Source organism: Danio rerio, chromosome 15 (assembly GCF_052040795.2).
Source record: "Danio rerio strain M-AB ecotype USA chromosome 15, GRCz13ab, whole genome shotgun sequence".
NCBI lineage: Eukaryota > Metazoa > Chordata > Actinopteri > Cypriniformes > Danionidae > Danio > Danio rerio.
Window position 1 is genome coordinate 48,837,970 of NC_141035.1, and position 14,531 is coordinate 48,852,500.

The 14,531-nt window shown below is 39.4% G+C and overlaps 1 protein-coding gene across 4 annotated transcripts in view; it reads right to left on the reverse strand.

Moving 5' to 3' along the window:
- Positions 1 to 4,620: 4,620 nt before the first annotated feature.
- fam131ab (family with sequence similarity 131 member Ab) overlaps positions 4,621 to 14,531 on the reverse strand; it is a 53,564-nt gene continuing 43,653 nt past the window's right edge. For all 4 annotated transcript variants that reach the window (XM_087282259.1, NM_001100155.1, XM_087282256.1 and 1 more), the window contains 2 exon segments: positions 11,563 to 11,694; positions 4,621 to 5,654 (listed from right to left, as the gene is read on the reverse strand). In XM_087282259.1, the coding sequence (XP_087138385.1) occupies positions 5,158 to 5,654; positions 11,563 to 11,694 (629 nt within the window). In that variant the 3' untranslated portion in view covers positions 4,621 to 5,157.

The following is a 14,531-nucleotide window of genomic DNA, read 5'->3' on the forward strand; positions in this document are numbered from 1 at the left end:
GTTTTCGAAAGCACAGATTGATCCGATCTCGCCTTCCCTAAACCCAACCGATAGTGTTTTCGAAAGCACGGATTGAGCCGATCACCCCTTCACTGAATCCAACCGATAGTGTTTTCGAAAGCACCGATTGACCTGATCACCCCCTTCTCTAAACCCAACCGATAGTGTTTTCGAAAGCACAGATTGATCCGATCTCGCCTTCCCTAAACCCAACCGATAGTGTTTTCGAAAGCACGGATTGAGCCGATCACCCCTTCACTGAATCCAACCGATAGTGTTTTCGAAAGCACCGATTGACCTGATCACCCCCTTCTCTAAACCCAACCGATAGTGTTTTCGAAAGCACAGATTGACCCGATCACCCCTTTCTCAAACCCAACCGATAGTGTTTTCGATAACACTGATTGACCCGCTCACTCCCTTCCCTAAATCCAACCGATAGTGTTTTCAAAAGCACCGATTGAGCCGATCACCCCTTCCCTAAACCCAACCGTCAGTGTTTTCGAAGGCACCGGTTGACCCGATCACCCCCTTTTCTAAACCCAACCGATAATGTTTTCGAAAGCACCGATTGAGGCGATCACACTCTTTCCTCAACCCAACCGATAGTGTTTTCAAAAGCACCAATTGACCTGATCACCCCTTCCCTAAACCCAACCGATAGTGTTTTTGAAAGCAACGATTGACCCGACCACCCTCTTTCCTAAACCAAACCGACAGGGTTTTCGAAGCACAGATTGAGCCGATCAACCCCTTCCCTAAACCCAACTGACAGTGTTTTTTTTTAAAGCAATCCAGAAAAAATAAAAAGCCCTTGCCTGTTTTTTCCACGTTTTCAGATCTTACCACGTTCATGTCCTGTTATTTACATATTTATTTTAGTTTTTGCCTTTAGTTTTTGTTTTACCTGCTTTTGTCACGGTCAACTCCTCTCTGCGTCTTAAGTCCCCCGACATACATGGTGAGCTACTAGGCAAACTGGCAACAGCAGAAAAGTCATCCACGCAGCGGTAAACGGTCAGCTGGTATCACGAAAAAACACAGAAGCAGCCATCATACCACCCTGTAGTGCTCGTCTTAAAGGTGCCATACGTAGCACTGGCAACACAATTTACGCTCTCCTGAAATGCATACGGGGGTACGCATCCACAATGAGCCTGTGATGAAAAATACCGTTGTCTTTCGGTATTAATGTTAACTCAGGGTGCACTAACTAATGTAAACAAGCATGTATGTTAATACTGCATTCATATATGTTGAAGTACCTGTAAATGCTATGCAAATATTGTTCATAATTAGTTCATGTTAGTAAATACATTAACTAATGAAACCTTATTGTAAAGTTCGACCATAATAATAAGCAGAATTAAACTGACAACTGAAACCTTAATGTAAATCGTTAACATAACAATAATAACGATAATAGAAAACAAAATAAATAACTTGATCGTCAGTATTCTTACGCATTCTATGTTTTTGAAATACATCGTTCTGTCACAGTATAAACATTCGGCATTCGCACGTCGCTTTATGAACGACGGTGACAGATAATTGGATGTATTCAGAAAGCCATGCCCAAAAGATGCGACCAGGAATCAGGGAACAGGCGTCATGTGATCAAGACCCAGAATGCATTGGGGCCTGAGGTCACATAAGGAGCAGGATTACACAACAGCCAAATCCACAAACCGTGCGAAACAACTGGATGTCCAGATCCAAACATTCTCCACTTCATGTTCGGCACTTGCAACACATGCAAAGAGTTAGGTCAACGTCAGTCTTACTTCCTCCTTTTTGCAAAAGTTTGTTTGTAAGTTCATCAAGATGCACTTTTTTTCGTAAGCCTGAGAACGAAAGATTCAGTCTTGTGTTGAAAGTTGAGTTTTCCCCAACGCAATAATGAGAATATAGAACGAAAAGTCAAACCGTGAGAGCAAATCTTACATTCTTCATCGTAAACCTTGTAAGTTCATCCAGATTTTTTTTCATAATTCTGAGAACAAAAGATTGGCTTTTGTTTGAAGTCTGTTTCCGACTTAACACCACTTTGTAGTTTGTTTTTAGTTCGTCAGGATCCACTTTTTTTTCGTAAGCCTGAGAACAAAGATTTGGTCATGGGTTGAAAGTTGAGTTTTCCCAACACAATAATCAAAATACTAAACAAAAAGTCAAACAGTAAGAGCAAATATTACATTCCTCTTTGTAAACCTTACAAGTTCGTCCAAAGTTTTTGGTAATTCCGAGAACAAAAGATTTGCTTGTGTTCAAAGTCTATTTCCATTAACAGAAAACAAATTATGAAGTCTCACATTGGAGTTTAGTTCGTCTTTTTCGTAAGGCTAGAAATTAAAGATTCAGTCTTGTATTGAAAGTTGAGTTTTTCAAACGCAATAATGAAAATACAGAACGAAAAGTCAAACCGTGAGAGCAAATGTTATATTCTTCTTTGTAAATGTTGTAAATTCGTCCAGATTTTTTTGCAAATCTTTTGTTCTTGAAATTACTTTTGTTTGAAGTCTGTTTCCAACTTAACACCATCGTGAAACTTTGTAGTTTGTTTTTAGTTCGTCAAGATCCACTTTTTTTTTCATAAGCCTGAGAACAAAGATTCGGTCTTGTGTCGAAAGTCGAGTTTTCCCAACTCAGTAATGAAGCGTCAAACTGTGAGCAAATATTACATTAATCATTTTAAACCTTATAAGTTTGTCTAATTTTAATTTTTTTCATAATTCCGAGAACAAAACATCCGCTTCTGTTTAAAGTCTAATTCCCTTGACATAATTAAAATTATGAAGTTTCACATTGGAGTTTAGTTCGTCATTTTTTGTAAGCCCAGAAACTAAAGATTCAGTCTTGTGTTGAAAGTTGAGTTTTCCCAACGCAATAATGAAAATAGAGAACAAAAAGTCAAACCATGAGAGCAAATATTACATTCTTCGTTGTAAACCTTGTAAGCTCCTCAGGATTTTTTTTTTCGCAATTCTGAGGACAAAAGATTTGCTTTTGTTCGAAGTCTGTTTCCGACTTCACACCATTGTGAAACTTTGTAGTTTGTTTTTAGTTCATGAAGATCCACTTTTTTCCTTAGCCTGAGAAAAAGATTCGGTCTTGTGTCGAAAGATGAGTTTTCCCAACTTAATAATTAAGCATCAAACTGTGAGAGCAAATACTACATTCCTCATCGTAAAACTTGCAAGTTTGTCCAATTTTTTTTGTAATTACGATAATAAAGAATTTGCTTGAGTTCAAAGTCTAATTCCCTTGACATGAAACAAACAATAAAGTTTCACAATGGAGTTTAGTTCGTCATTTTTCATAAGCCCAGAAACGAAAGATTCAGTCTTGTGTTGAAAGTTGAGTTTTTCAAACGCAATAATGAAAATATAGAACGAACAGTCAAACCGTGAGAGCAAATATTACATTCTTCATTGTAAACCTTGTAAATTGGTCCAGATTTAGTTTAGCAAATTTTTTGTTGTTGAAATTACTTTTGTTTGAAGTCTGTTTCCAACTTAACACCATCGTGAAACTTTGTAGTTTGTTTTTAGTTCGTCAAGATCCACTTTTTGTGTCGAAAGTCAAGTTTTCCCAACTCAATAATGAAGTGTTAAACTGAGTAAATATTACATTCCTCATTTTAAACATTTTAAGTTCGTCCAATTTTTTTTCCATAATTCCGAGACAAAAGATCGGATTTTGACTAAAGTCTACTTCTGTTGACATAAAACAAATTATAAAGTTTCACAATGGGATTTAGTTCGTGTTTTTTACGCAAGTACAAGAACAAAAGATTCAGTCTCGAGTTGAACGAACAAAATGTCACAATGTTTTTCGTAATTCTGAGAACAAAAGATTTGCTTGTGTTCAAAGTCTGTTTCCCATAGACACAACACCATTGTGAAACTTTATATATAGTTCGTCAAGATTCACTTTTTTGATAAGCCTGAAAATGAAAGATTCATTCTTGTGTTGAAAGTCGAGTTTTCCCCTACTCAATAACGAAAAGTCAAACTGTGGGAGCAAATATTACATTCCTCACTGTAAACCTTGTAATTTTGTGCAAATTTGTTTGGTGAAATCCCAAGAACAAAAGTCTAATTCCCATGCCCAAAAATTATGAAGTTTCACAATAGTGTTTAGTTCGTCAAGATGCAGTTTTTCGTAAGCCTAAAAACAAAAGATTCAGTCGTGTTGAAAGTTCGGTTTTCCCAACGCAATAATGAAAATACAAAACAAAAAGTCAAACCATGAGAGCAAATATTACATTCCTCCTTGTAAACCTTACAAGCTCGTCCAAAATTGTTTTCGTAATTCCGAGAACAAATGATTTGCTTGTGTTCAGTCTAATTCCCTTGACCTAAAATAAATGATCGAGTTTCACAGTGGAGTTTAGTTCATCATTTTAAGCCTAAGAACGAAAGATTCAGTGGTGTTGAAAGTTGAGTTTTTACAACGCAATAAAAAAAAATACAGAACGAAAAGTCAAACCGTGAGATCAAATATTACATTCTTCACTGTAAACCTTGTAAGTTTGTCCATTTTTTTCGTAATTCTGAGAAAAAAAGATTTGCTCGTGTTCAAAGGCTAATTCCGATAGACACAACACCACCAGAGCAAAAGTTGGGCCTGGACTAAAATGCCTTTTTATTTGCTAAATTTAGTAAGGTAATTTTTCCATGTGCCAAATTTTAATTATCCTATTCCTGAAGGCAAAAGATTGACTTTTGCAATTAAACACTGTTTTTCCACCTTTATATATAAAAAGACCAAGTCTTACATTCTTCCATCGTAAAACATTCTACAATTTGGTTTTCAGTTCGTCAAGTTTGTTTAAGTTTATCAAGATGCATTTTTAATTAGCCTGAGAATGAAAGATTCGCTCTCGCGTTCAGAGTCAGCATTTTCCACCTCAATAACAAAATTACACAATTAAAGGTCAAACCAGCAAACGCAAGTCTTACATTCCTCCGATTTTAAGATCAAGATGCATTTTTTTGTTTAGCCTGAGAACGAAATTCAGTCTGGCATTCAGAGTGAGCATTTTCCCACCTCAAATACAGGTCAAACCTTGAGAGCGAAAGTTGCACTCGGAGCAAAATGCAAATCAGTGGGCGGAGTCCAAAATTAAACATGCACGTGATGTCAAACGAAGATGCATCACTGCTCCTCCCGCTCTTCCTCATCCACGTCTTCCTCGTCGAGTGAAACGACACCAGATGAAGCGACGTCCGACACTTTCCTTCGCGGCGAATATTCTGGCGGGAGACAAACTCCGCCCCCACAGTCCTTATAAGGCGAGTCCTCATCTTCGAATGTCTCGGAATACGTTTCCAAGCAACAAGGGGAGTGGCCCCGCCTAAGCCCCGCCCTGTGTAGGCGTGCTAACAGTTGCTCCTCCCCTCCATGCAGAGCACTGAGGATTTTAGCGGTGAGATCTGCGGCCGGTGAGTCCCCTTGACGCCCGATGTCCCGCAGCAGGGGGTGTCTTTCGTCCAAACTGCACATGCTGGAGCAGAGCGTGTCGGACTGCGACCCCGGCGACCCCACAGGAGGTGAAAGGTCGGCGCCGACGCCGCTCTCTACCTCACACACACCTGGAGCCCGTAGGTGAGTCTGGAGGAGATCCCGCAGGTAATGAGGATATGAGGACAGGTCTGGGGAGAGACCATACCAGTGTTAGAATTAAACTAACTATATAAAATAATTAGTGCTGGGCAAAAATGTTTTTAAAATGAATGATTAATTACATCACATGCATTGCTCAGGTGTGAGTTTCTCACAGACTTCAACAGAGTGTCAAAATCTTGATAATTCTGTGGGTCTCGTCTATCAAATCTGAGCTTTATGGTGTAATTTCTATTGGATTCGCATCAGGTGATTGGCTGGGCCAATCTACAGCTTGATTTTCTTTCTCTGAAAGCATCTGAGAGTCTCCTCGGCTGTGTTTTGGATCATTGTCCTGCTGGAATGTCCACCCTGTTTTCATCTTCATCCTCCTGCTAATGTAGATGTTGGACTGAAGCAGCTGATCTTCATTTACACTGAGGAAGGGCAGAGGATTGCTGAAGAACTACTGAGAGATTTCAGCTGCTGTCTGGGCTTTCACTGCTGAACTACACCTCCCTTTCTTCATGTGTTCAATACATTTTCCCTGCGTCATTTCATTTTATTACACATAACTTCATTTGTAAACTAATTAGATTTGTTTTCTTTGTATATATAGATTTCTTTGGTTGCTATCAACATCTGGGGAAGATTTCATGTCTGCAGCACCTTCAAAAATCTGTTTTCTAAGAAAAACGATGATGGATTCAGTATTTATTTTTCCTACTGTATATACAATCATTAAGAAAAAATACTAAATAACAATATCAATATTATATATATATTAAATTAATTATATGTACAATAATATTACACAAAAAATTCAAACAAAATAAGCAATAGTCCAAACTTTTAACAGTTTTAAATCACAGAGTATTTAGAAATGTACATGAAATTATATTATTTAGAATTATATTAATATAACAATTATATTAGAATGTTAATTTAAATTATACATTGATTTTTGAAAAAATATTAACATTGAAAATATTTAACAGTGTTTTTAATAACAATAATAATTCCCTGCATTTATATAGCGCTTTTCTGGCAACTCGAAGTGCTTTACACATTAGGGGAAACTCCTCATTCACCACCAGTGTGCTGCATCCACCTGGTAGACGCGACGACCGCCATATTGCAATTTTAATATTATAAAATAATTATAATAATAATAATTCATTAATAAGTATCATGTAACATAATTTTGGGAAATATTTCAAATAGAAAAAAAAACATAGGAGCTAATCATTTTAACTTCAACTGTATTTGCATATGGCGGTTCATTCTGCTGTGGCGACCCCAGATAAATAAAGGGACTGAGCCAAAAAGAAAATGAATGAATTAATGAGTGAATATATGTATATGGGTTGTAGTTATGGTGTTATAATGTTTATTTATTTTTATTATAATGTTTGTGTAAATCATATGTTTGTATTATAATGAGTAATTATAGCCGGCAGCTAGCTCTCTGCAACTCTCATATGGTCGCCCACTGAAGCTAAGCAGGGCTGCGCCCGGTCAGTACCTGGATGGGAGACCACATGGGAAAGCTAGGTTGCTGCCGGAAGTGGTGTTAGTGAGGCCAGCAGGGGGCGCCCAACCTGCGGTCTGTGTGGGGTCTAATGCCCCAGTATAGTGACGGGGACTCTATACTGCTCAGTGAGCGCCGTCTTTCGGATGAGACGTTAAACCGAGGTCCTGACTCTCTGTGGTCGTTAAAAATCCCAGGATGTCCTTCAAAAAGAGTAGGGGTTTAACCCCGGCATCCTGGCCAAATCTGCCCACTGGCCTCTGTCCATCATGGCCTCCTAACCCTCCCCATATCATGATTGGCATATCATCACTCTGTCTCCTCTCCACCAATCAGCTGGTGTGTGGTGTGCGGTCTGGCGCAAAATGGCTGCCGTCGTGTCATTCAAGTGGATGCTGCACACTGGTGGTGGATGAGGAGATCCCCCCCCCCATTGTGTAAAGCGCTTTGAGTGCCCAGAAAAGCGCTATATAAATGTAACGAATTATTATTATTATTATTATTATTATTATTATTATTATTATAATTGTTAACAGTATTTTAAAAAATCTTGTCACAACTTCTGTTAAAAGTTAATATGCAAATAATTGGATTAATCTATTGTTACATTCATTTATTCATTCATTCATTTTCCGGCTTAGTCCCTTCATTCGTCAGGGGTCGCCACAGCGGAATGAACCGCCAACTTATCCAGCATATGTTATACCCAGCGGATGCCCTTCCAGCTGCAACCCAGTACTGGGAAACACCCATACACAATCATTCACACACACTACGGCCAATTTAGTTCATCAATTCCCCTATAGCGCATGTGTTTGGACTGTGGAGGGAACACAGAGTACCCTGAGGAAACCCACACCAACACAGGGAGAACATGCAAACTCCACATAGAAACGCCAACTGACCCATCCGGGTCTCGAACCAGCGACCTTCTTGCTGTGAGGAGATTGTGCTAACCACTGAGCCATATCGTTACATTCGGTAGTTAATTAAATTCAGACTGTCTGTTGCTATGCAGAAGGGCATTTGTCTCTCAGTAGTTCATTGTCAGTGTAAGTGTGTAGTAAAGAGTGTAGTTAAACACAACACGGTGTAAAGCTGCACACTTTATCTGTACACACAGCACTTCTCTCTCTCTCTTTCTCTCTGTCTCTTTTCCCTCTCTCTCTATCTGCAGAACACATTAAACTTGCAGGAGAAATGAACGCTCGGAGATCAAATAGCGGCAGAAAGCAAAACGAGAGAGAGGGAGAAAGAGAGAGAGAGAGATGTTTTCTGAAGGAAAGTAGGGCACTAGGACAATAATGTCTGCATTTACTCTGACAATGAGAGAAAAAGACACAAAGGGACTCCAGACAGAAGGAATATACAGAGATGCTGCAATTAAACATCTGTGGACTCAAACATGAGGAATAGAAATGCACCGGCTGCCGATATTGATAGATATTCATGCTGATGTTGGATTCATTTAGAGCAGGGGTCACCAAACTTATTCCTGGAGGGCCGGTGTCTTTTTTTTCCAACCCTAATCAAACACACCTGAACAAGGTAATCAAGGTCTTACTTGGTATACTTGAAACATCCAGGCAGGTGTGTTGAGGCACGTTGGAACTAAACCCTGCAGGGACACCGGCCCTCCAGGACCGAGATTGGTGACCCCTGATTTAGAGTAAAGCCGATACAGATGGTAAACACACACATGACATGGTGGCAGTGAGTTGCATGTCTTTTAAATGACTTCCAAAGCAAAATATAATCTGTAGAAAACGTCAGACGTTAGCATAATGCTGGCACGGTGGCTCAGTGGTCAGCACTGTGGCCTCAGCAAGAAGGTTGCTGGTTCAAGTCCCAGCTGGGTCAGTCATCATTTCTGTGTGGAGTTCTCCTGGTGTTGGTGTGGGTTTCCTCCGGGTGCTCTGGTTTCCCCCACAGTCCAAACACATGCGCTGTAGGGGAATTGATGAACTAAATTGGCCGTAGTGTATGAGTGTGTGTGTGTGTGAATGAGTGTGTATGGGTGTTTCCTAGTACTAGGTTGCAGCTGTAAGGGCGTCAGTTGTGTAAAACATATGCTGGAATAATTGCCGGTTCATTACGCTGTTGTGACCATTGATAAATAAGGGACTATGCCGAAGAAAAAAAAAATGAATGAATAAATACTAAATTTACTGACCCAGCAACCTTATGGCTGGAGGCCACAGTGCTAACCACTGAGCCACCATGCCGCCCATTATCTCAACTCATCAGATAAAATTTGCACAGCTTAAACAATTTAGATGAAACCATGATAATTCAACTTTAAAAATAAGTTAAAGAGCCCCTATTATGGGATTTTGGGAATGAGCTTCCATGTAGTGTAACACTGCTCTAATGGCTCATTTCCACTGACTGGTACAGTACGGTACGGTTCGGGTCGGTACAGGTCATATCTATCAGGCTTGGGTTTCCATTGCAAGTGTACCCTTTTGGTGGGCGTGATGTATGACAAAGTTTCAGCCGCATCATTCTCGCTCGAGAAAATGTCTACAATTAAGCAGTACGGGTCGCTCACATATTGACCTTATTCTCCGCAGACGAGCGAACGCTGCCATTTGAATCTTTTTGGCTCGAGACTTCCGGTCTCATTCATTTCCATTCATTTTTAGACGTTAAAAACTGCTCGTTACGCTGCTTGATGTTGCAATTTGATATTTTCCTATTATATTATTCTACTTGGTCTGTATAGTCATGCAAACATTTGTTTGTAGAGCGAGTAGTTTGACCGTTTTCTGCCGTTTATTATTCCTAGTCATTTCTCCCACAGGCGACTAAATCAGAAGTTCTGAGACAATCGCGAAAACAGGCGCACTTCTGCATTTTAGAATAAGGTCAATATAAGAAGCACTTCTCACAAAACAGATGCCTACTGTAACGTCTGTAATTATGTTAAATAAATAAATAAATGAACGCATATGAACACATATGGCCCGTTTCCACTGAGTGGTACGGTACGGTTCGGTGTGGTACGCTTTTATGGCCGTTTCCACTGTCAAAAGGCGTACCGAACCAAACCGTACCGTACCACTTTTTCGGCACCCTTTCGAAAGGGTCCCAAACCCAAGAAAGGGTACCAAAAGGCGCGCAGCTGAGCGCTATTGGTTTACAGAGATACGTCATTCGCTTGCGCAACAAGCCAGAATGCAAACAATGAACCCGCCATGTTTGAAATACACAGCGAGCGCAAGTAATCTCTCGCTGTGTGTCTATATCTGAAATAACTAACTTCTTGAGCTGATGATAATAGTGTGCGCTTGATTATTGACAAGCTTTGGAAACCCGATCCTGTGAGAAGCTGACAAACGCGAGAATGACACACTCAGAAAGAAAAGGACAAACGCGAGAGTGGAGCGTGGAAAAAAATGGAAAGCTAAGGAGCTCGTTATTTCTTCAGCAAACGAGAACAAACTGCCTTGTTTTCATTTTTATCATCACCTTTTAGACTAATATGAACTCAGAATGATGGAGTGACTCTAACAGAGGCTACACGTGCTGCTGAAGATTACAGACACAGATGAGGGGTTTTCACTGACTGTGGGTTATATTTTGTGTTGTTTTGAACCTTATTAAGGATGAAATGTCTGCTTTGTGTAGTTTTTCTGTAGTTGGTAACATATCGGAGACCGTAAGGGTCTGTATGTGTTCATATGTTTTCATTTATTTATTTATTTGGTCCCACTTTATATTAAGTGTCCCTAACTACTATGTACTTACTTTAAAAAATAAATACAATGTACTTACTGTGTTTATAATGTATTTGAGAACACTTGTGGTGCTTTTGAGTTGGGATAGCAGTTGGGTTATGGATAGGTTTGGTGGTATGGGTTGGTTTAAGGGTAGGTTAAGGTGTAAGGGATGTTCAACAGTGTATTTACAAATGTAATTACAAAAGTTAATTACAGATGTAATTACATACATGTATTTAATCAAGCATAAGTACACAGTAAATATTGTCTGCATACATGTATTTACACAATAAGTACATTTTAACAAACTATTAATTCCTGTGTAAGTACATATTAGTTAAGGCCACAATATAAAGTGGGACCATTTATTTAATATAATTACAGACGTTACAGTAGGCCATTTTGTACTGTCATTGATCTGCAGTTATAATCAACTCATGTTCATAGAAAAGTCAGTAATAAACATTTATACAGAAGTATTTATGTGTGTAAAGCGTCTGTTTTGTGAGAAGTGCTGCTCATATGATATGTGAGCGCCCTGTGCAGCTTTATTGTAGACATTTTCTCGAGCGAAAATTACGTTAAACTGTAGGACCAAATTTAACCAAAAGGGTTTGTCCGTGTTTTACCCTATCTGCGTGTAAATAACCCAGCATTTGTTAAAGTGTGTGTTTTATGAATGTGCGCATGTGTGTGTGTGTGTACCTGTGCTCTGAGTAACGGGCTCGTTTGCAGGTAGGAAATCTTCATCATAGGAGTCGTCATTAGATTCGTCTCCGTCCACTGAAGACCAGGCTCGAAGTTTAGCCTCCGCGATAGCAAACTGCTCCGCCACGCCTGGTAAAAACGCAAAAACAACAAAACTTCAAAGCAATTCCATGCAAACGTCAGCCATGAAAAAAATTAAAATCTAGAATAGTGAAACCCTTTCTAAGTTTGTGTAGGCTTGCATTTTACAACCAGGCCCGGATTGGTTAATCGGGAGGACCGGGAAAATTCGCCGGTATGCCAGTCCGTTTTTTGGCCGCAAGGGCCGGTGTCTCTAGCTGCTTGCACTCTCAGCAGTCACACTTTTTACATTTCTTTATTTATTTGTCCATAGCCTCACTCTTTTTATTTATTATTTTGCCGCAGCTCTGCTCTTTTTATTTATTTTCTCACAGCCCCGTGAGCAGAATGCAGCCGTCAGGCTAATGATGATGAAATGATCATTCCACCCCAAACAGCGGCATCCTTAGTTAATATAAGAATTTTAATAATTAATATTAATGAATATTACACCTGCTCAATGAAAATCAGATGATTCACTACATTATCCAGTTAAACTCTGCTGTTATTTTGGGATTTCCGCCTGGATTTTGCCTACCCGAATTTAAAAGCTTCCCAAATCCACATGCAGAGGTGTAAATGCAAAGATTTGGTATAATTTTATAGAAAACCATTTGAATTTTCATAAAACACTATTGAAAGTGTTTAAAATATCTGTATATGTTGTCGGTGTTATAATAAACACCTAAAAAAGAGGCGCCTTTTGTATTTTTTATTTTTATAAACTCAAATTTGAGAGTGTACCTTTTAGGTTGTGTGGGGTCTAGTGTGCTGTAATTAATTTCGGTGGTTCCTGCACATGTCTGTAATCATAGGAAAACAGAAAACTGTCTCCACCATAATCTATGCAAAAGTTATTGCATTCCAACTAATGAGAGGTGCTGTACAAGCCACAGGGAGCGATCATTGTTTTCCTATTTCACTATTAGAGGTGTGAACCTATACTGGTCTAACGGTTCGATTCGGTTCAATTCGATATCTCGGTGCATCGACTATGCTTTCCATATAAAGTATTATATTTTAGGGGGGAGGCTATAACAAGCTGTCTGTATAAACATACAGCACCACCTTGTCTCTCATTCAAACACTTACACAAACATAGACAGCACCAAACAGGCACACACACACTTAAGCCCTCGCAACAGGTAGAGCAGAAAAACGAAAAAGAAAAAAGAAAAAAAAACTGGAAAAAAGAAGCACTTTTCCGACGGTCCCTTACTGAGAGCTTCCCTCAGCGCGAGCTCTCCCAGCTAAACGCATATTGCGAGGGCTTAAACGGAGCAGTGCTCGTATTATCCAGCGAAAAAAAAAGAAAGACAGCTGTGAAACATAACCAGCTTTGTCTTTGTGTAGGAAACACACTTTAGATCTTTTTAGGGTAAGAGGTTTTTGAGTTATTGCCGTCTATAACTGAATGTGTGTCAGGAATATTGAAAACAAAACCAACTGAACCCCGCTTATTTCTGGCATATCCCTGGATGTACAGCGCCCTTGGCATTTGCCTATGGTGTCTATGCCACGGACCGGCCCTGAGTTGGCTGTGTTGTAAATACTCGCGCTCACCTCCCTTGCGACAGAGCCCATAGGAGATAAATGACATCAGTATAATAACCGGTTATGATTATTACTTAACCGATACCGAATTGTCCACGTCTGCAGTGCGGTGCACCGAAGAAACAATTAATTTTGACACTCCTAGTCACTATTCTTTGTCTGATCAAACATAATTCACTGTGTTTGGAGCACGTCAGACATATAAAAGGATTACTTGTGCACATCACCTCAAAAACAGAGGAGAATGGCCCTGAAGCACACAGCATAAGGTAAGAGATGACAGCTGTCTGTGCTATCTGGGGCTGCTTAGTGATCATAAATGTATTGTTTACACTTCTGCGCCATGGAAACACGGCGATTCATTCGACAACTGTTTGATATGTGAATATAATTCAGTTAAATGAATGCTAGAAACGTATGAGCACCGGCAAGAGCTTTCATTTGAGCTATAACTTGTACATGTGTCATATAAAAAATATGAAAATGAACCAATGTAAATACCCAGCTCGGGTCTCCAAAATACTGTGTATTTAAGTGTAAATAACTTTTGTACAGTCGAATAAAACAAAAGTGATGCATATGTGCATGAAATATAGATTCTACACTTTCAAACGAAACCACTTACGGGGGTCTGGAGGAATGCTGGCCCTTTAAATCTTAAAGTGAAAGTTGATGGTACCAGGTCCGCGGAGTTTAATTGGTAAATAAATCTGACAAAACTTAATCAGAAATCTAAAAAGGGGAAAAAAAAGATTAAGCCGTCAATAGAAAGTAATAAGGTGGTTAAGAGTCTTGCAGATAACAGTGCAATACTTATTTTTTATTCCAAACGCATCAAAATAACAGCGCCATCTTGGCCCAGTGGTCAGCACGTTGCATTATAAAGCCGCCGACCAGAGTTCGAGCCTCACCCGAGTAATTTGTATTGTTAAGACATATAATCCTGTTTGGGTTAGTTATATAGGTGTACATATTTATTTTTTTTGTGATCACCGTTGCAAGCGACTGGATATCTATAAAGAATTTTGCACACCCACACCAACACGGGGAGAACATGCAAACTCCACACAGAAATGCCAACTGACCCAGCTGGAACTTGAACCAGCAACCTTCTTGCTGTGATGCCACAGTGCTAACCACTGAGCCACCGTGTCGCCCTCCATTGTCTCCTAATATCTAAAAAAAAAAAAAATATTTTGTTAAATAAGCCACCTGTATGCAAATAAGCAGACTGAGCGTCATTAAATCAGCTCTAATTAGAATAAACCCGAATGCAGATCAGAGCTGTTGAG